Source organism: Oncorhynchus masou, chromosome 18 (genome assembly GCF_036934945.1).
Source record: "Oncorhynchus masou masou isolate Uvic2021 chromosome 18, UVic_Omas_1.1, whole genome shotgun sequence".
In the NCBI taxonomy this organism is placed as follows: domain Eukaryota; kingdom Metazoa; phylum Chordata; class Actinopteri; order Salmoniformes; family Salmonidae; genus Oncorhynchus; species Oncorhynchus masou.
This window is the reverse complement of record NC_088229.1, coordinates 36,052,383-36,072,829: the sequence shown is the minus strand read 5'-3', so window position 1 is coordinate 36,072,829 and position 20,447 is coordinate 36,052,383. Positions and strand designations below refer to the sequence as shown.

General features: G+C 41.7%; 1 protein-coding gene across 2 annotated transcripts in view; it reads left to right on the top strand.

Annotated features, from left to right (window-relative positions):
* LOC135504499 (tyrosine-protein phosphatase non-receptor type 11-like) overlaps positions 1–20,447 on the top strand; it is a 58,056-nt gene that overhangs the window by 22,906 nt on the left and 14,703 nt on the right. The window contains exons 2-7 of one of the 2 annotated variants that reach the window (XM_064923144.1): positions 3,181–3,303; positions 13,620–13,814; positions 14,222–14,414; positions 19,079–19,195; positions 19,450–19,563; positions 20,274–20,370. In XM_064923144.1, the coding sequence (XP_064779216.1) occupies positions 3,181–3,303; positions 13,620–13,814; positions 14,222–14,414; positions 19,079–19,195; positions 19,450–19,563; positions 20,274–20,370 (839 nt within the window). Of the gene's footprint in view, positions 1–3,180; positions 3,304–13,619; positions 13,815–14,221; positions 14,415–19,075; positions 19,196–19,449; positions 19,564–20,273; positions 20,371–20,447 lie in introns of both variants that reach the window. The other variant, XM_064923143.1, reaches the window with a different exon arrangement.

Genomic DNA, 20,447 nt, shown 5'->3' with positions numbered 1-20,447 from the left:
CATCTCGTTCTTGTCCGTTCGTCACGTGTGCTCTAGCCAACAGTGCGCAGTGGGCAGACTCGCTATATAACGGATTTTTTTTGTGAGAAAACCATCAGTAGAGTTGAAAATGCCACGGTACATAGGAATTGAACTACAAATGGTATTTTTATGTACACTATGTTATCACGCATAGCCTTTTATCCGCAACAAGTCAATTTGACGGAAACATCACTGGTGGGAAAATGCACAGATTGTTTTTATGCGATTTTTGAATATTCACCAATTGGATGGAAACCTAGCCACTGACTGTAGGTCTATAACATCTAACATAGCCTAATATAATATTAACTCCTGCAGAATTAAGTATTTTTTTGCAGTAAATTATACACCAAATGTCATTTTTTTGGGGAACGGGAGAGGAGAAATATGTTTGATTTCTTTCAGCATCTTAAGAGCTGATTAGTATTTCAACCACATAAAATAGGCATCCGAGCCAAACTGAAATCTTAACAAAAAACATGTAACAGTTTTTAATGTCCTTCAAGCCGGTCTGATGCCATTTGGAAATGGCATCAGTTAGCATTTTCTCCTCGGTTTATAAACATCTTTGCTGCAAAATCAAATCAAATGTATTTATATAGCCCTTCGTACATCAGCTGATATCTCAAAGTGCTGTACAGAAACCCAGCCTAAAACCCCAAACAGCAAGCAATGCAGGTGTAGAAGCACGTTGGCTAGGAAAAACTCCCTAGAAAGGCCAAAACCTAGGAAGAAACCTAGAGGAACCAGGCTATGTGGGGTGGCCAGTCCTCTTCTGGCTGTGCCGGGTGGAGATTATAACAGAACATGGCCAAGATGTTCAAATGTTCATAAATGACCAGCATGGTCGAATAATATTATTATTATTATTATTATTAAGGCAGAACAGTTGAAACTGGAGCAGCAGCACGGCCAGGTGGACTGGGGACAGTCATCATGTCAGGTAGTCCTGGGGCATGGTCCTCCGAGAGAAAGAGAGAGAGAAGGAGAGAATTAGAGAACGCACACTTAGATTCACACAGGACACTGAATAGGACAGGAGAAGTACTCCAGATATAACAAACTGACCCTAGCCCCCCGACACATACTACTGCAGCATAAATACTGGAAGCTGAGACAGGAGGGGTCAGGAGACACTGTGGCCCCATCCGAGGACACCCCCGGACAGGGCCAAACAGGAAGGATATAACCCCACCCACTTTGCCAAAGCACAGCCCCCACACCACTAGAGGGATATCTTCAACCACCAACTTACCATCCTGAGACAAGGCTGAGTATAGCCCACAAAGATCTCCGCCATGACATTATTCTTGTGAGCAAGGGTTTATTTAGTCTTATAGGGCAACCAGTAATGACAAAAGAAGATGTATGTATCTGATAGTCAAGTTGACTAACAAATAGCCTACCAAATTGCAGTGGTGGAAAAAGTACCCAGTTGTCAAAGTCAAGATACCTTAATAGAAAATTACTCAAGTAAAAGTGAGTCACCCAGTAAAATACTACTTGAGTATTTTGGTTTTAAATATACTTAAGTATCAAAAGTAAATGTAATTGCTAAAATATACTTAAATATCAAAAGTAAAAGTATAAATAATTTCAAATTCCTTATATTAAGCAAACCAGACTGTGCCACTTTCTTGTTATTTAAATGTACGGATAGCCAGGGGCACTCTCCAACACTCAGACGTAATTTACAAACGAAGCATGTGTGTTTCGTGAGCTCGCCAGATCAGAGACAGTAGAGGTGACCAGGGATGTTCTCTTGATAAGTGCTTTGAATTGGACCATTTTCTGTCCTGCTAAACATTCAAAATATAATGAGTACTTTTGGGTGTCAGGGAAAATGTAAAGAGTAAAAAGTACATTATTTTCTATAGGAATGCAGTGAAGTAAAAGTTGACCAAAATATATAAATAATAAAGTACCCCGAAAAACAACTTAAGTAAAATTACTCTAAAGTATTAATTAAGTACTTTACACCACCACCAAATGGCTGGAAATGATAAACAGAAACAGGCTAATATCTAAAAGGCCTGTCAAATGAATTCCACTATCTCTGACTGTGTACAGTGCATTTTCTATATTTATGGGTTAGGATCGGGTGCGTGCTTAAGAATTTCACTTCATCACATATAGTCGTGCGGTTGCAGATGGGTTATTAGAAAATGTGTCCGGGTGCAGGTGAACAAACACATGACACTAGCTCTCATGCTAGAAAAGGTTGGAGACCCCTGAGTTCGAGGTTTTAACCCTGTGAACTAACTGAACCATGAGCTGCAACTCCAAACAACTGGCATGCTTTACTACTTTAGCATACTACCAATGATGAAAAACACACATTATGAAGAGGAAAAAACATTATTCCATGTTGCATTTCTTAGCATAACCACATAAATTGTATTTCTCAGACATCTATAGATCTTTTGCTATGAAGAGGAGTCACAATCCAATTTAGTATTGATTTTTTAAATTTTATTTATGACAGAACAGTAGGGTTATAGGTAGGGGAAGATAGTTATAGAAGGACACAGACCAGAGCCATACTTTTCAATTACGCTAGTGTGTATTTCTCTATATTATTTTAGGTTGGTGGACAATGTAACATCCAAATTTGTAATGGTTGATAGTGGACGATAGGGTTTATCAAAATGTGAGCTGGATGGAGTAAATGTTATCTTTTACTCTCTACTTGGTTATATAACACAGGAAGTAAACATTTGCCAGTTATATTAAGCTCTGTAAATATTGGTGTTCTGCTTTCCAAAGGTTTATATCTCACTTTTTATGTGTATCTAACTACTGTCACCAAACTGACCCAGCTAGCACATTTGGCTCTATGGAAGTTGTGGGTTTCCCATTGGTTTTGGGACCAAAGCCATACGTTTCCTGACCGGTAAAATGTTAAGTTTAAAAAAAAAGTTTTGCCTCTTCTGGGAATGTAAATGTTTAGGTTGCAGGGAGGTTCTAACAGTTTTCCTGGGAGGTTTTATTAACGTTCCGAGAATGGAAATGGTAGGTTATTTGAAGGTAATTAACTAACATTCTGTATACGCCTGGAAGTCCCTTAGGATGTATAGAGAAACACTGGTGACTCTGGATTTGGCTTTTGTGATCAAAACTATTCTCTCTCTTTCTCTCTCTCACTCTGTGTTCTTTAAGGTGGTTCCACCCCAACATCACCGGCATCGAGGCAGAGCAGCTCCTGTTGACGCGGGGGGTCCACGGCAGTTTCCTAGCCCGGCCGAGCAAGAGCAACCCGGGGGACTTTACTCTCTCTGTCAGGTAGCAGCGTCCATGTTACCAGCATGTCTCATTTTGTTTCCCAAAATGTTGTGGGAAAGTTATTTGTCCAATAACCAAAGGAGTACAGCATTGCTATCTCCTAGCGCTTTAGCCTAGCGCTTTAGCCTAACGCTAGCCGCCTATGCACCACAACATTGTCACTGATGTCAACTTCAGCATTCAGAGAAAACCAATTGTCTCCTGGGGCCGGCTGAGCAATTTTAATGAAGGCAGGAGTCAAGCCGCATGTCATCGGTGCACAGTTGGCCAAGCTTAAATGGGAAATAATCGCTCCTCAAATATACCTTCTTTGTTGCTCTCCCGAGTTTCTAGGAAACGGAGAACGTTTGTTTTCCCCCTCAGTTGAAAAAAACAGTATAAAACTAGTGTAAGATACAAGAATTCACATGATTTTAAATCCCTTTTTGACTGTACCCATTTCTAATTTGAACGAAACCTTACCATACATACGGTAACCATAAGTGTTTGCCCAATGTAGAAGTGGTCAGAAGGTGACTTTAGGACCTGAAATCATAACCCTGGCAGACCTGTTGGAAGCTTTCAAATGATATCAAACTCAAACTCGTTTATCGTTTTCACTGATTAAGACATGGATGTATTTTGGTAGGGTGGGGTATGCAAAATGCGTCAACTTTGAGCACCTCTATCTCCTGATTCCGGTCCAAAATGTCACTTTCTGACCACTTCTTCCATGGGCAAACATATATGGAAAGTTTTGTTTCAATTAAAAGGGATGCTGTCAAAAAGTGATTGAATTCAAATGGATTTACATCACCGTCAGACAAAGGCCCGTATCATATTGGAACTTTCCAGATCTCTGACAGCTCACTCGCTCTTCCCTGTCCCACTGATCCCTTTCACTGCGGACACTCATCCAGACCTCCAGATGGCCTCTCCAATCTGTCCCGAGATGTTATCTCCAGTGCCACATGTCACCTCTCAACGTGACACCACACCACCACGTCCCCACTACTATGTACTTCTTCCACTCAGACAAACGCACATTATAGAGTTGGCTTTGGGAAGTCTGTAATTGTTGTTCAGAAGGGTGCGTAGGGGTATTGGGTGTGTGTGTGAGCGAGAGTGTGTTTCTAAGCGTGTGCAGGATGGGAGTGTCCATAATTATGTGGCAGCAACGGCAACTTGACTTCAGAGCCAAGCGCTCATAAAAGGATATTTATCCCTTTCATACACAGACCAAAATCCCACTAATTTTACATGCTTGCATTTTATACCAGCTTTTTTCATATCTGAAAGGGGTAGGAGGTAAAAGGCGTAGAAAATAAAAGCCACCTAAAGACCTAGTCATAATTACTGCATTTTCACAGACCCTGTAACCAAAATACAGGTATGGGTCTGTGTGAATGGTTCTCTGCTTTTCTGCAGGTAAATTCATTAACACGTCCCTAATTTGAACTGCAAACAGCTGCCATGGTTTAACAACAATCTGCACCCCTCCCAATTTGCCAGTTACCCACTGGTATGTATGAAAGGATACCAGTAAATAAGGGGCTGTTTGAAAGGAGGTCATATAAACTTACCACAGCTTCTGTCTGATATTTGGTATTTCTGAACACTTCTACCATGAGCACGCATGTATGGAAGGTTTCATTCAACTCAAAAGGAGTGCAGTCAGAAAGTGATTGAATTCATATAGAACGACCTTTACGCCACAACAGCCCTTTGAGGAATATGACCTCTTTTGACCTCCGTGTATGAAATCGTCAAGTCTAACCCTGTCCCATGACATTACATTTCACTGAATTATGAACAGTTATAGTGAAACAGTTCTGTATTTGGAGAGCTGACTACAAAAGAGAAGTGTGGAGTTCTGGTAAACAGCAGGCCTCTGACTTCCTGCAGTGCGAGGAGAGAGAGAGTGGCTCTGCTTTGGCAACGGAAGCTTTTAAGAGGCTCATGAGTTGGAAAAAGCTCCTGGAAAAGGTCCAGCATCGGCCTTTAGCGCACCGCTCTTTAGCAGAGAGAGCGAGAGAGAGACGGAGAGAGAGACGGAGAGAGAGCAGTTAGGCTGGCAGCAGCAGTGAGTGGTGAGTGTGGCAGGCCAGGCAGTAGCTCTTAATAACATTAAGGCCGGGGGTCCATGTTGAGGTCTGACCTGGCTGATGCCTGTGGCTATGTGGTGACTTTGGGCTGCCTAACTGCGTGTGTGTGTGTTCGTGTGTGTGTGTGTGTGTGGTATAATTGAGAATTGGCAGCCTTATTTTGTGTCTGCACTGTTTTGCTATTGAAAGTCGGCTCTGCACCAACATCAATGGATAAGATTCCATTTTCGAACACATTTATTTGCTTGAGAGATTACACCAAAAATAAATGATATCAAAATATCCTGTTTGATAGTGAAAAGCCCCCAAAAGCCATACTTATTAAGTTATCATGAACGGATGAAAGTCCTTTTAAACGAACTGATGAGAGCCATGTCCTTTTAAGCACAGTTCTTTGCAATTTTATTTATTTGTGACTATTCAGGGATGCCTTACCCTGTGACCAAGCTAACTGCTCTTACTTGTGTAATCGCATATCACGCACACTCTCATATCACGCACTCACGTCACACTCTCACTCTCATATCTCACACACTCACATCACACTCACATCACACTCACACTCACACTATCACACTCTCAACACACACACTCTCAACACACACACTCTCAACACACACACTCTCAACACACACACTCTCAACACACACTCTCTCACCACACACTCTCTCACCACACACACTCTCAACACACACACTCTCAACACACACACTCTCACAGACACACTCAATGAGAGAGTAATTAACAAGTTATTCGTAGAGTGTCTACTTACCCGTGTGTTATTTAACCTCCACGGGATGGGTGGTTGCTAACATGCGCTAATGTGACTAGAATGACGTTGTATACAACAGCCGGGTCATAGACACAACTTATATGGGCAGGAAGCTTAAATTGTTGTTAATCTAACTGCGGTGTCCAATTAATAGTAGCTATTGCAGTGAAAAAGTACCATGCTATTGTTTGAGGAGAGTGCACAACAACAACAAAAATGTTTATCACGGCAACTGGTTTGATACATTCACCTCTGTAGGTAAATAATGTACTTAAATTCAGTCATTTTGCTCTGATTTGTCATCCTGAGGGTCCCAGAGATAAAATGTTACATAGTTTTGTTTGATCAAATCTATTTTTATGTTCAAATGTAGGGACTGGGGTCTACATTTTGACCCCACTGCTGTCTTTGGCTCCACACCCACCCCGCCCGACCATGTAGATGTGTGAAAGTTAGTGAATAAGATAATGATCCATCATGTATGACATTCCTGGGGGTGTGTAAACATTTTTATTACCAAAGCATTTTTGTATGTTCTCTATAGTTACGTACAATGAAAATGTATCAATTGACCAATTCGGCACAATTCTTCACTGGATCAGTCTGAAACTTTGCACACATACTGCTTACATTTCAAAGATGATGGGGGAAAACCTCCAAAAAGAACACATGTTTTTTTTTGTATTATCCTTTACCAGATCTAATGTGTTATATTCTCCTACATTAATTTTACATTTCCACAAACTTCAAAGTGTTTCCTTTCAAATGGTATCAAGAATATGCATATCCTTGTTTCAGGTCCTGAGCTACAGGCAGTTAGATTTAGGTATGTCATTTTAGGCGAAAATTGAAAAAAAGGTTGTTAAAAGGTTTAAGCAATAAGACCCGAGGGGGTGTGGTATATGGCCAATATACCACAGCTAAAGGCTGTTCTTATGCATGACGCAACGCACAGCCCGTAGCCGTGGTATATTGGCCATATATCACAAATCCCCGAGATGCCTTATTGCTACATAAACTGTTTACCAACAGAATTGGAGCAGTAAAAATACATGTTTTGTCATACCCGTGGTATACGATCTGATATACCACGGCTGTCAGCCAATCAGCATTCAGGGCTCAACCCACCCAGTTTATAATAGATGTTAGGTGAGGGAAATCCAGCTCGTCTCTCTCTCGTTGTAATGGACGTCCTGGGACTCCACTGGGCTGTGTTGTCTCATTCTCCCTGCGTTTCCCTTTGCTTATCTCTCCCTTCTTTCCTGGCCCGGGCTGGATGGCAGGGGAAGGCCAGGAAGGGTAGTGGGGGATGGTGAAGGTTAAACATTGATGTTAACTGTTCCAGTAGGGTCCGGAGTCAGACCCTTGTAGAGTAATGTGTATTTAAGTAGGCTGGTTTCCATTGACCCAGGTTTATTTGACAAAAGTAATGTCCCCCAAAAAATCTTTGTGTTGTGTAATGTAAAAATGGCTGACATTGGAGACATTTTCTAAAGGTCGACAAAAATGTTATCTGTTCGAGGGGTGGATTTTTATTTTGTGTAACTTTCTTTTATTGCGACAAATGAGGATGGAAACTGTTTTTCAAATAAATGATGAGTGCCGAATCATTTTGAAGGATCACGGGGCACGTGATCACACACCAGTCAAAAGTTTGGACACACCTCATTTCAGGGTATTTTCTTTATTTTTACTATTTTCTACATTGTAGAATAATAGTGAAGACATCAAAACTATGAAATAACACATGGAATCATGTAGTAATCAAAAAAGTGTTCAACAAATCGAAATATATTGAAGATGCTTTAAAGTAGCCACCCTTTGCCAGTCCATCATTACAATCCGGAAAATGTAAGCAACTTTGAAAGTTTCTTCAAGTGTAGTCGGGGGAAAAATCAACCGCTATGATGAAACTGGCTCTCATGAGGACCGCCACAGGAAAGGACGACCCAGAGTTACCTCTGCTGTAGAGGATAAGTTCATTAGAGTTAACTGCACCTCAGATTGCAGTCCAAATAAATGCTTCACAGACACATCTCAACATCAACTGTTCAGAGGAGACTGCGTGAATCAGGCCTTCATGGTTGAATTGCTGCAAAGAAAGCACTACTAAGGGACACCAATAATACAAAGAGATTTGCTTGGTCCAAGAAACATGAGCAATGGACATTAAACCGATGGAAATCTGTCCTTTGCTCTGATGAGTCCAAATTTGAGATTTTTGGTTCCAACCGCTGTGTCTTTTTGAGATGCAGAGTAGGTGAACAGATGATGTCCGCATGTGTGATTCCTACCGTGAAGCATGGAGGAGGAGGTGTGATGGTGTGGGGGTGCTTTTCTGGTGACACTGTCAGTGATTTATTTAGAATTCAAGGCACACTTAACCAGCATGGCTACTGCAGCATTCTGCAGCAATACACCATCTCATCTGGTTTGTGCTTAGTCCCACTATCATTTGTTTTTCAACAGGACAATGACCCAACACACCTCCAGGCTGTGTAAGGGCTATTTGACCACGAAGGGTGATGGACTGCTCCATCAGATGACCTGGCCTCCACAATCCCCCAACCTCAACCCAATTGAGATGGTTTGGGATGAGTTGGACTGCAAAGTGAAGGAAAAGCAGCCAACAAGTGCTCAGTATATGTGAACTCCTTCAAGACTGTTGGAAATGCATTCCAGATGAAGCTGATTGAGAGAATGCCAAGAGTGTGCAAAGCTGTCATCAAGGCAAAAGGTGGCTACTTTTTTGGTTAGTACATGATTTCATATGTGTTATTTCACAGATTGGATGTCTTCACTGTTATTGTACAATGTAGAAAATAGTAAAAATAAAGAAAAGCCTTTGAATGAGTAGGTGTGTCCAAACTTTTGACTGGTACTGCATGTCATCAGGCAACTAAAGCTACTATCTAAAGCTACTATCAACTATCTCTTTTTTGTATGGAAGTCTATGAGAGAATGTTGAATTATGTGAGGCTTATTTGATCAAAGTTTAGTAATATTTAGGCTGTTACAAATGTACTGATATAAGTTGATGCAATCAGCATTCTGGCAACTTTGGAGAAAAAAACGACTTAGTTGTGCCTGTTGTTCACATACATATCTGCCCTATCGTTAGCTAGAATGGTCACACCTGAGCTTGCCATCTTTGAGGACATGTACAGTGCCTTCAGAAAGTATTCATACTCCTTGATTTATTCATTTTGTTACAGCCTGAATTCAAAATGGATGAGATTTTTTTCTCACCCATCTACACACAATACCCCATAATGACAAAGTGAAGTTTTTGCAAATGTATTGAAAATGAAATACGGAGATGAAGTATTCACACCCCTGAGTCAATACTTTGTAGAAGTGGTTCTGGGTCTTTCTGGGTAAGTCTTTAAGAGCTTTCCACACCTGGGTTGTACAACATTTGCCCATTATTCTTCAAGGTCTTTCAAATTGGTTGACAACCATTTTCAGGTCTTACCATAGATTTTCACATAAATTTAAGCCAAAACTGTAACTCGGCCACTCAGGAACATTCCCTGTCTTCTTGGTAAGCAACTCCAGTGTAGATTTGGCCTTGTGTTTTAGGTTATTTTCCTGCTGAAAGGTGAAATCATCTCCCAATGTCTGGCGGAAAGCAGACAGAACCAGGTTTTGCTCTAAGATTTTGCCTGTGCTTAGCTCCAATCCATTTTTTTATCCTGAAAAAACTCCCCAGTCCTTAACGATTACAAGCATACCCATGACATGATACAGCCACCACTATTATTGAAAATATAGAGGTACTCCGTAATGTATTGGATTTTCCCTAAACTTAACACTATTCAGGATTAAAAGTTAATTGCTTTGCCACATTTTTTGCAGTATTACTTTAGTGCCTTGTTGCGAACAGGATGCATGTTTAGGAATATATTTTTTTCTGCAAAGTTTTCATTTTTTTCACTCTGTCAATGAGTTTATTATGGTGGAGTAACTACAATGTCCATCCTCAATTTTCTCCTGTCACAGCCATTCAACTCTAACTGTTTTAAAGTCACCATTGGCCTCGCGGTGAAATTCCTGAGCGGTTTCCTTCCTCTCCGGCAACTGAGTTAGGAAGGACGCCTGTATCTTTGTAGTGACTGAGTGTATTGATACACCATCTGCAGTATAATTAGTAACTTCTCCATGCTCAAAGGAATATTCATTGTCTGCTTTTTTAAATTCTTACCCATCTACCATAGGTGCCCTTTGCGAGGCATTGCAAAACTTCCCTGGTCTTTGTTGTTGAATCTTTGTTTGAAATTCACTGCTCTACTGACGGCCTTTACAGATAATTGAATGTGTGGAGATACAGAGATGAGGTAGTCATTCAAAAATCATGTTAAACACTATTGCACACAGTGAGTCAACTTATTATGTGACTTGTTAAGCAAATTTTTACTCTTGAACTTATTTAGGCTTGCCATAACAAAGGGGTTAAATGCCTATTGACGCAAGACAATTCAGCTTTTCATTTTTTATTCATTTGTACACATTTAGAAAATATAAGTGCACTTTGACATTATGGGGTATTGTGTGTAGGTCAGTGACAAAAAAATCTAAATTGAATCCACCATTACAAAAACATATTGGCACTTTAGAGTTATTAGATTACTTACTTGCATTCTATCCAAACTGGCTTCTGCGGGCTACCTGAGACACGAAACAGATAGGTGAGGGCATATGGATTGTTATTTATTAATGCACAGTTTGCCTAAATGGATAATGGAAACGCTTCAACTCCCATTATTATTCGACACCAGCTGTTACTTTTTTATTATATATTGTTTGTGATGTCATTACTTCCAGGCAGCGGTTTTTATCGACACCGAGACAATTAAATGGAAACACACTGTAGCAGTCAATTGTCACATCTATTTTCTATGCAAATTTTCTAATTGTCGACAAAAATATCACTGGACAAGTTAATTGAAACATAGCTAGTTAGACCTTCACAGCTCAGATATTACAACAGTTTGAGTATTGTTTTGTTACAACCTGAATTATTATACATATATGTGTGTGTGTGTTTTGTACCTTTTATTTAACTAGGAAAGAACAAATTATTATTTTCAATGACGGCCTAGGAACAGTGGGTTAACTGCCTTGTTAAGAGCAACATTTCTTTTTACCTTGTCAGTTCGGGGATTCGATCTTGCAACCTTTCGGTTACTAGTTCAACGCTCTAATACCCCATAATTACAAAGTGATTTTTTTATTTTTTTTATTGAAATGAATATACAGAAATATCTTATTTGCATAAGTATTCACAGCCCTTAGTAACACCCTTTAGTTTGTAGAAGTACCTTTACTTGATATGTAGGTTTCTCACTTATGGGTGGCACAAATTAGGATATGGGGGAAGGAAATAGGCATGGTATAAGCAAATTAAATACTGTAGTATTACTATAGTTAAACTAGTGTTTTTGCGGACTGTAGAGTGCACAATGAATGGAGCCAAATACAGTGTTTCTATAGCAAAATATCTTATTCATCCATTTTTGTTTTCATTTTTAAGCATTAAATGACTTGGTATAATAGTCTGTTGATCAGTTATACATTTAACAGACATTATTTTTGCGCTTTTGCCCAAATTCGGCCTTTATTCATTTACACAGTAACAATTTTGTAAATAATACTTTGTATCTGCAAAGTTCTTCCTGTAAATGTTGTTGTTAAAAGTAGTCCTTGTGCATAGAATTGTATGGTTTGTTACTTTGAAATCAATGGTTTTTGTTTGGTATACATTTTAAAGTAAAATATCGGAGTTGCCCCCCCCACCCCCCCCAGATTCAAGGATGAAGTATGGCACATTGATAATGTGTGCAATGTCTCCAAGTCTGCAACAGACCAAGCCCATCTGCAGAGTAAAATCTAGTTGGATGTTTTTGGCTCATTGAGATGTCATTAATCGTGTTAAATTCCCTCAAACAGCCTGCCACACGCACGTGCGCACATTGCAGCCGTCGCTGGCCATTAGTAGCCACAGACAGGGAGGCATACTACTCCACTCAAACATTCATAACACAATTACAGGGAAGGAGGGAGTGCAGGTTTATAGGCAAGATAGAGATGGATGGCGAGAGAAGTGGAGAGAGAGAGAGAGAGAGAGAGTGATGGGAAGCAGAGTGACAGAGAGGGAGGGAGGGAGATATGATTAGCTACACTTTTTATGACTGTTACTTGATCATCAATTTGCAGAGCGAAGGCTTGCTAATTACATTCAAACTAGATATCAGATAGCATAATGTGCAGTGTTGTCACTTTTCTAATTGCCTGTGTTAGATCGCTAGCTATGATCTTTTTTGTAAAAGTGCGTAGAGTGGGAGTTGTGGTTGGCTGCATGCTCAAAAACGGTCTTCTGAATGTGTAGGTGTACTTAGACAACAAAGCGTATGTTTTGAAGGTAGGTTTTGGTTGTTGCTGCAGAAAAATGGTGCTCTGATATTTTTACTGCAATGGAAAAAATTGAAGAAGTCTGACTTGTTTCCATACTGATAAGAATGTTTCGGTTTAGAATTGTGTGTGTGTGTGTGTGACACTGTCTGTTTGTGGCTGTGTATCTTGTAAAGTGGCAGTGACTGTTTTATGACCTTGTCTGAGCTGTGCTCTCTAGTCACCTGCATTTAATGAAAAGCAGTTTCTTTCAAATACTCACCTCAAATAAAATCTCTCTTAAGCCTTTAATATGAAATAAACATGGTATTATAGAGGGATAATATTGTCTGATAAGGTTTTTTCTAGAAGGGAAACAGTCCTTTTTCTGTACAGATTTGTTGAATAAACAGTTTCCTATTGTTCAGAAATGATTGGGTATTCACTGTACCACTGATCAAATCAACCTGTTGTTTTCATGCAGATTTTTGTGGTATTCTGTCTTGCTCTGTTCGTACACACACACACACACACACACACACACACACACACACACACACACGCTCACACACACAGAACAGTGGTAATCTAACCTCTATTAGCCAACCCTACAGGATTCTGCGATGGCCACATTTTTACCAAAATCAACAATGCCCCAAATATTATGCAAAGGCTTACAAATTTGACCACTCACTGCATAATTACCTCATTGTCAAAGCATTGTAATATTATTGCATAAAACTGACCCATCACCGTAGTGCAGAAAGAGGGCTCGCAATTTCAACCAAACATTTACCACATAATATGGTTCAATCAAGCCACAAGTCAATAGACTTTTGTCCTCATCGGCGCATTTTCGCGACAAATGTTAGAAATTCATAGCATATTGCCCCGCAAAAACACAAAAAAATCCCTGCGAAATCCTGGAGGTACTAATTAACTTAACCTCTGCTACATACTGCAGGGTAAACCGGTTACCTAATAAAAAGTGACCTATTTGAACAATGTGCGCTGTGACTAACTCTCTTCCCTGACTCTCTTCCCTGTGTGTGTGTGTGTGTGTGTGTCAGGCGGAGTGATGAGGTCACCCATATTAAGATCCAGAATTCAGGGGACTACTACGACCTCTATGGAGGGGAGAAGTTTGCCACGCTGGCAGAGCTGGTGCAGTACTACACAGAGCAGCACGACCTCCTCAGAGAGAGGAATGGAGACGTCATCGAGCTCAAGTACCCACTCAACTGCAAAGACCCCACCTCCGAGAGGTACGCACACACACAGAAATGAACAACCACACATTGTGACGTACAATGTATCTATTTCTAAGAACAATGTGTGATCTCTGTCAAGCATGGTTTCTGTGGCTTCTCCATGAAACACCTGCTGAGACCTCTTGTTGGAACCTCCTACACATTCACATATACAAGCTCTCATACAGACACAGACAAGCAGAGGCACACAATATTCAAGTTTCTTTGTAACACCATCACGTGTGCAAACTCAACTCAGAAACAAACACTTTTTGATTTCTTAAGTTAACAATTCAATATATACAGCTGGGTTGGGGTGACTTTCATTTTAGTCCTCATTGCTTTTCAATTGTATTAGTATATTCAAACGAAATAGTCATGTCATAAATTGTCTTGACTCTACATCTACCAATCTACCCTAGGTGGTACCACGGGCACCTCTCTGGTCGCGACGCTGAGAAGCTGCTTACGGACAAGGGCAAGCCTGGCAGTTTCCTGGTGCGTGAGAGCCAGAGTAAACCAGGTGACTTCGTGCTCTCTGTCCTCACCAACGAGGAGAAGCATGAAAATGTGGACCGCAAGACCAAGGTTACCCACGTCATGATCCGATACCAGGTAACGCGTCATGATCCGATATCAGGTAAGACCAGCTAGGGCCTACACTGAGCCAGAGCTATGCATATAGTTTGGCAAGCAATGTTTGACATGTAGACTTTTAATGGGTGCCATGTTGGCACTAAACGTTTTAGGCGGGTCATAACGCGCTTATTAACATTGTTTGATGCCAACATTGCAGACTGAACTAGTTCTGGTTTTATCAAAATACGATGAGTGTCATCGCTGCCGGCGTACCTGACAGGTACACGCTACCCTGCACCTACTGTGAGCCAGATGGCACTGCAATCGCTACTCATTCTTCCTCCTTCAAGGCGCTCCACACGTAACTGGAGTGGGACTTCTCAAGTGTGGTACCCCCCTTGACTGGTGTTTCGTCGATAAGCACATGACACTTCGGAGGGCCTCAGCGGCAGAGCCAGCGTTCTGGAATTACCCCCTCGATCCCACCACTCAACTCAGCCTCCCTAATGCCTGCTTGGCTCTGCCACTTCATTCCTCTTCAGCCAGATCCAACGAGATGCCTCTTCTCTCTGCTTGCTGATATCAGCAACCAGCTTCTTCATTGCCACTCCTTCAATGCTGAGCAGCCCCAGGGTTCTCCAGAGTGATTTGCCAGCGAAGGCCCTTCAGCCAACCTCAAGTGGTAGATTCCAGGCTCCATCCATTTTGCTGACTCTCAAGGATGAGGGACTGGTATTTATTGAGCATCCATTCTCTCCTCCCAGGGCACTGTAAGCTCGAGGAGGACCACCTGGTTGGTGCTTCTAGATCAGAGGACTATATCTGGTCTTAGACTTGTGCTGTCTATCTCCTCTGGGAGAGCAGCTGCTTCTTGAGGTCTGCCTGCATCTCCCAGTTGCCTGCTGTGGCAGGTATCCCTTTGGTCCTTGTTCTCTTTGCTGCACTCTCTCCTGACCTGTGGAAGTACCTGGCAAACCATTTCATCCTTGCTGTCCCGAAGCATCAGGACTTGACATGCTTTTGTTGCCTTGAGCTCCTCTACCACAGATGATATGGGCAGCTGCAGCTTGCTGCCTGTGCTGTATAGACCGATGGAGCAGAAGCTTGTTGGGACCGCTAGCCATCTCCTGAGGAAGTTGTTAAGTTTCCTTCCTAGTGCCTCCACTTTTTTAAAAGAGGTACCTCATATTCAAGCAGTGGCCAAAGGAGTCTGGGAAGTACCCCGTGTTGGAAGCCCCATGCCTTACACTTGCCAGGCAGGCCGCACTTATCCACAGATGTCATCTACGTGTTGGCCTGCACACGTAGATGTCATTGAGTGCACTCTCTTTGGAAGTGGTATGGGGCAGAGCTCAATGACAAAGGCTCTTTGCAGGCTTCTCTCTGATTGTGGAGATGGTTTCCTCTCCGGTTATGAATCGGTACCGTTCCTGGACATATTTTTCAGGAATAGACTTCTTGATTTATTACTCCATTCTGGCCAATTTGGTGAGCTCTTCCAGATCCTCCAAAATTGATATGCCTTCCGGGACTGACTTCGCTGTAATTGCCAGATCGTCCATGAACGCCGCTTGCCAGTATCGCACCCCGTCTCACAAGGAAGTTAATCGCGGCAGAAAAAGCAATGACAGAGTGCACCCGGTCACGATGCCCATCTCATGCCTCTGCCATGTGGTGGTAAAGTCTCCGCTTGAGGAGTGAGATGGTTCGGAATTGCTTGATGTTTGTGGAGTTTTCTTCATTTGGAATGAAACACCCCTCAGCAACTAGCCAGCTTTCTGCCAGATAGTTTTTCCTCCATTCCACTTTCAGCAGCCTCAGTCTCTCTTCCTGAGCCTCTTGCAGTATTTGTACACCTCGTATGGAATACCATTAGGCTCTGGCTTTGATCTTCCCCTGGCCTTTTTGAGAAAGTCATTCACCTCCGCCAGCTGACTTCTGACATCTCATGTCTGAGGTCACTGTGCACTCCACGAACGTGCTCCTCCACCTCTTCCTTCATTGCTTTTAGCTCTCCTGATATTTTGTCCCCCAGGAGTTTTGATAGATACTGGAAGGTTTTTTGTAAAGTCTCTCCTTTCCTTCATCGGCCTCCTTCTGGCCCTGCGATGGTACTCAGCTCACCACAAAGTCTGAATGCACTCTCTCAGGTTGTCACGGATGTTCTTCGATGCTAGTTGAAGCTAGTCTCTTCCTCCCTTGGTTTTTGAAAAGCCGTCATAAGCCTGCGCAAGTCGCCTCTTAGTGTTATGTCCTTCAGACTTCGGTTTTCTTTTGTCTTGATGTTTGCCTTGGATTTCCTCTCCTCCTTTCCAAAGCAGTCAGCCCCTATGATCCAGATGATAGTTGACATTGCTCAGATTTTATTCCCTACATCTCCTGTGAGGGATACCTCCAGCACTTGGTTTACATCTCAATCGAACATCTCCGATTCCTTTGTTGCTGATGCAGCAGTCCGTTCCACAGGTTGCTTCCTGGTCTCTTCTGTGTTTTGGTGTTCAATACAGATTGCCTTGTCTCTCCTGTTGGTCGTCTGTCTCCCCTGATGCTTCAGTGATGTTGCATATGGAGATTCTGGGGACTGTGGTTTGGCTCCTACCCCGGAATCTCCCCCGTCTCAACAGTGGTCTGTCCTGTAGGTTGATCATCCTACCCCACTCTCGTCCGACCTTGGGGGCTTATTATATATCTTTCCATAGTGATTGATAGTGGGTATCTCCTTGTAAAGGTCGTGCTTCAGCCTGCCAAGCCTCCACTCCCCGTCTCTGGTCTTTCCCAGATATCAGCAGTCTTTCCGAGCTGTCACCATACTTTCATGGTTGTCAACTAGTCTTTCCTAGTTGTCACTGTGTCTCCAGAAGGAAATATAAAAAAATACAATGAGTCATCGCTTCTGGCTCACCTGACAGGTACTCACTACCCTGCGCCTTCTGTGAGCCGGATGGCACTGCAATTGTTACTCCTATAATATACCATCTTTGCATAACACACCTTGGTAAGCAACTTGTAGAGCACATACTTTGATATACTTAATTGTTTAGACTAAGAGCTAGAGCAGCCTTTCTCAATCTGTCGTGGGCCCAACCAATATTCCATATATCTTAACAAAAGCACACCTGATTCAAATTAACAGGGGCTTGATTAGTTGAAAACAGGCCTAGCTAGCAGTAGGCTAACTCTTACAGGCTAGCTTTTATTATAGAAAGGCCTTTGGCTTAGGGTGTAGCAGGTTACCTGGCAGGGCTAGAAGACGAGTAGGGCAGCTAGGAATATAGGGACTAGCAGGCTTGTAGGGCTAGCAAGCTAGCTGGCAGGCTAGTAGGAACTAGCATGCTTGTAGCCCCTATCCTGCCAGCTAGATTGGGCTATCTGGCAGGGCTAGCAGGCTCATAGGGAAAGCAGGCTTGTAAGGCTAGCAGGCTAGTAGGGGTAGCAAACAGCGCTAACAGAAGGCAAGAAACACATTTTCGTGATTTCACCAATGACATTAAAATCAATCATGGCAGGTTTTTTTGGGCTCATTCAGTAGTTTTCACCTGATTAAGCAGAATCCCATCAAAAATATTGTTAAAAGTAACATTTCTACTTATAAATTGAAAATTATACTGTTTTCTGCTTCCTGTTGTCATCGTTTTTTAAATTAAAAGCCTAGTGTCAAAACACAGGTTTTAAATGTCCAAACTCATAATCAATATGCTGAAATATGTCATGATATTTGGAACACCAAAACATAAACATTTGTGTCTAAACATACGTGTCACAGATGACTTGTAAATTTGCTTAATTAGTACCTTATAAGTGCACACGCACCTATATTTACCAAGCGGCCTTGTTCTACTGTAATCAATAGCGAGCAAAATGAATAACTCAAATCAATATTGTATTGAGATCAATGGAAGTGGGAAAATAACTGCGGCGACATGTCCCTTTTAAACTCTTCTAAGAGATCAACCTCAAAGATATTGGGTATACTCCATACACCAGTCGGTAGATGAGAACCTGTAGTAGCCATTTATCAACTTATATCTCTGTTATAATTTTTTCCGGTAGATGGCTAATACGAAAAAGTTAACACTTTTCTTGACTGGATAATTTCAACGAATCACCACCTCACATCGGTTTCTAAATAGCGACAGAGGTTGGCTTTCATTTGAGTGATAGCTAACCATAAAATCTGTGAATTCATGTCAGGTCAGAGGCATTTACAAGCAGCTGTGTCTTTTGTTCCACTACGGACTGGCACACTATGTCAAAAAAAATAAAGCAATTGATGTTGTGAGATTGTGATGACTATAAACTTTTACACTAACATCATCAACCTGAGGTAATCATGATGTGTATTTCTTGTAAATATTTTGTGTTAACTTTAGTCTGTGTAATATAGTAAGATGTTCAGTCAACCATAGACGACATTTGCGTAATATAAAATAATTACATTTGTCAAAATGATTCAATATTTCGATTTAGGATGATAGTTAATAAAGCACACTCATAGATTTTTCAAAAATTGCAACTAGTTCAACTATGGAGAGAGCGCGGCGATTCCGCCTGCACTGATTGAGGGACGAGTGTCACGAAGGAGTGATGCCATCTGACATAAGGCAATGCCAGGCACTGTAGACTAGAGCGTCCATATTGACTATGAAGCAGGCTGAATGTTCTCCATCCCTACTAACAGAGTTTCTGTGTGGCCCCAGCAGGATGGGAAGTATGACGTGGGCGGAGGAGAGAGGTTTGACACGCTAGCTGACCTGGTGGATCACTACAAGAAGAACCCCATGGTGGAGAAGAGTGGAATTGTTGTTCACCTCAAACAGGTGAGAGACTGGACCAGTGCGTTCAGACAGCCGCACATAAAACAGTGATGTCCTTGTAAAAGAAATGGAAGCCACGTTGTTTCTAGAACATCTACTCTGAAAATTGGATGTGTTAAATATGGAATTTATGTGTAAGTCCAAGTATGGTTAAGCTGCAAGTTCTATAACATATACTTGAATGTGAATGGTGGATCATATGATAATCCATGGAATTAATTTATGAATGCGTTTCTCTTCCCTTGTTCCAACGAAAGCCCTTCAATGCCACCAGAATAAATGCAGCCAACATTGAGAACAGGGTAAAGGAGCTCAACAAAGTGGCAGACAACTCCGAGAAGCCCAAACAAGGGTTCTGGGAAGAGTTTGAGGTACAAGGGGGGTGATGTCAACACCACCACCAGTGTGTTTCAATGATTCTAGATCACATATATCATCTCATATTCCAAAACATGAAAGTCAAGATGAAGAGAATGGAAATCCAGTTTTTTCATGAGGCATTTTCTGAGTGACAACCCAAGGAACATTATTGTTAACTCTAAGACCGATACCACTGGTTCCTGTCATGGTCTGGTTCATGGCCCTGGTCAAAGGTAGGACACTCGGGAATATGGTGCCATTTAGGACATAGCCTGGATCTAAGGGATTTGTCTCATTGTGACCTCTTGTGGTGAGACATTTAACTTTCAGCCTCCTGTTTTCTAGCAGAATTTTGATTTGATTTCATCTTCTCCATAGAGACCCCTACTGTATGTGTGGCCAAACACACAAAAAGCGGTCCTAAAACAAACTGAACTAGCTTATGATTTCATCATATTTACCTTTCATGTCAGACCGATGTTCTTAGTGGAATAGTTAAAGCATAAATTGGGTTATCAGTGGCTCACGTCAGGCTCTTCACAAGGGGGAGTCAAACAACAGCTCCCCAAGGCTCTGGTCAAAAGTTGTGCACTTGATAGAAGGAATGCCATTTCAGATGCTGCCTCTGTATGATTTTATTATATATCTTCTTTCTCTATAACCTTTCATTTTTTTCCTAATCTCTTTTTGTTATTCTCTTCTTTCTAATGTCTCCTTCCAGGTGCTACAGCAGCAGGAGTGTAAGCTCCTCTACCCCAGGAAAGAAGGACAGACAGCAGAGAACAAGAGTAAAAACCGATACAAGAACATCCTCCCTTGTGAGTGAAATACCGACCTGTACATCCTGTCTACCAAACTGTGTGTGTGTGTGAGACTAAAGGCCCTCGTCCCTGTG